General features: G+C 44.3%; 1 protein-coding gene across 1 annotated transcript in view; it reads right to left on the reverse strand.

The window, feature by feature from the left end:
- The window catches only part of cfap99 (cilia and flagella associated protein 99), a 14,468-nt gene that overhangs the window by 1,390 nt on the left and 10,578 nt on the right, over window positions 1-2,500 (reverse strand). The window contains exon 13 of the mRNA XM_063183411.1: window positions 340-545. Within this exon, the coding sequence (XP_063039481.1) occupies window positions 340-545 (206 nt within the window). The remainder of the gene's footprint in view (window positions 1-339; window positions 546-2,500) is intronic.

Consider the following 2,500-nt stretch of genomic DNA (forward strand, 5'->3'; position numbering starts at 1 on the left):
CACACGTTTAAAACAGCTGCTCTCGCACCGAGGGCACACTTGCCTGAACAATCACACACACACGACCACGTTTACACATACACAAATATATGTGTGTTTCTGGAAGAGTGTGAGTGTGTGTGTGCGCATACCTGCATGCGTGTGTGTGTGTGTGTGTGTGTGTGTGTGTGTGTGTGTCTACAGTATATATATGTGTGTGTGTGTGTGTGTAAGAGAGAGAGAGAGAGAGAGAGAGAGAGAAAGAAGAAGAGAGAGAGAGAGAGAGAGAGGGAGTGTGTGTGTGTGTGTGTGTGTGTGTGTGTGTGTGTGTGTGTGTGTGTGTGTGTGTGTGTGTGTTACCTGCGTGCGGCGGCCTGTTCCATGGCGGTCCTGTAGGTGGCAATGTTGTGCAGTGTGTGTGTGAGTGTGTGCTGTCTCTGCTGCTTGTTCTGCTGGATGCGTCTCCTCCGCTCCTCTAGCTGGCGCTGCTGAGCTGCTCGCAGCACAAACACGCGCTCATGCAGCTCAGCCAGAGACATCTCACACAGCAGGGCATGGCCCCCCGTCTGACACACACACGTAGGTACATACAGATACACACGCACACACATGCATGCATGCGCACACGCACACGCACACGCACACACACAGACACACACAGATGATAGTATGTTAGGTGCTGGCAAAGATGTTCAATATGGTATACCAAAATAAGTGGTGAATATGAACTCCACTCATTCTCTGAGTCTCCTAAAGGGGCATGGCTGCCATAGGATTGCCGATTGGAGCCTGTACTTATGTGATATGAATGGCAGAAGAAAAGCTTATGAATCATGTCTGGTTTGAGTTCTACAGGGAGTTTGGGTTGCGGTTCTAGAGAGGCTGTGTGTGGTTTCCTGGTTAATACCAAATGATCGATCTCACAACGTGAGATAGTCTGGGGGCTACCTATGCAATGTCTGGTAGGAAAGGTGTGGTTTGCGATTGTCCATGGCTGTTTATTGGGCATTACAAATGTGTCATTTGGCATATACAGTACATAGTCCATAGCCAATCGTGTCAGTTGTATCTATTCAAACAAACTGCTCTCATCACCTGTCCACCCCTTCCTGTTCTCTTATTTGAGCCCAAGATCTGTTACCTTGCTGAGGGATATAATCCATGCTGTCTTTCAGATCAGAACAATTGTGCAAAGCAACATGGGATTTCCCAGGCTAGCTGTGAGGTACAGTATCAGAGAAGTGCACTTTGGCAGTGGTGGACAAAGTAAAAGTATAAGTACTTATCTGGTGTAACTACAACAGTAGCACATGATATTACATAGCTGTTACACCGTTTACTCCATTTTACCTACCTATTGAGATAGACTTTGTTATTACTGAAAAACAATAAAAAAGTTACTTTTACTGTGTCCACCACCACACTTTGGTCAGTTTTACTGTTTTTAAATGTGCTTTATAAATAAAATGTACTTACTTACCAAGTGAGTACACCCTTCACATTTCTGCAGATTTGTAAGTATATCTTTTCATGGGACAACATTAAAGACACTTTGACACAATGAACAGTAGCCAGCATATGATTTATATCGTCTCTTCAATTCATTGTTCACTCAAAATAATTTGAAATACAGCCATTAATGTCTCAAAATGTACCCCACAAAAGTGAGTATATATCCTATGTTAAAATCCCACACCCACAGAGAGAACCATGATCTGTTGTCACAGTACATGTTAACATGCATGTTTCTTTTGGTGAAATTCAGCTCGCCAATGTTGACCATTTCATTGTTTTCTTTAGTACACAATGTTTCAGTCCTAGACCTTTATGAGGTAAATTTATCTGATGAAGGTCTAGGACTGAAACGCGTATTAAAAAAAAACAGTGAAATGGGCAGTGTGCGGGATGTTTTTTCAAATTGTTTGTTGAGTGACCCATAGGCTATCTCTGACGCACCTGCCAGCTGACGTGTGCGAAAAAAAATCCAAGTTTAGCTCTCCAATGTTCACGGCTTTCATGCAGCCCCAAACCATGTCAGTACCACTACCATGCTTGATCTTACGGATGTATATATATCGCCCGGCCACTGCATTAGGAACACCTCTAGTGCTGGGTTGGACCCCATTTTGCCTTCAGAACTGCCTGAACTGCTTGCAACGATACTCGGGTAGGCTGTGGCATTCCAACAAAGATAAATTGGTACCAGAGATCTTATAGAGAGAGATACATAATTCTAGTTCTTTTCCTGTATCCATGACTCGACTTCCTTAGTGTACTAAAGAAAGAACAATTAGACTCAAGCTTGCGAGTGACCTTTTACCATTCCACCATAGAGAGCCTGCTGCCCTACGTGTGAAGCTGCACTGAGGCTGACAGGAAGAGACTGCAGAGGGTGATCAAAACAGCACAAAAAATGTCATAGGCTGTCCCCTGCCTCCCACAGTCACAATTTACAACTCCCGCTGCCTAAGTAGAGCCAGGAGTATCGTTAAAGACCCCTCGTACCCTGGCTTCCATCTCT

Source organism: Engraulis encrasicolus, chromosome 19 (genome assembly GCF_034702125.1).
Source record: "Engraulis encrasicolus isolate BLACKSEA-1 chromosome 19, IST_EnEncr_1.0, whole genome shotgun sequence".
In the NCBI taxonomy this organism is placed as follows: Eukaryota; Metazoa; Chordata; class Actinopteri; order Clupeiformes; family Engraulidae; genus Engraulis; species Engraulis encrasicolus.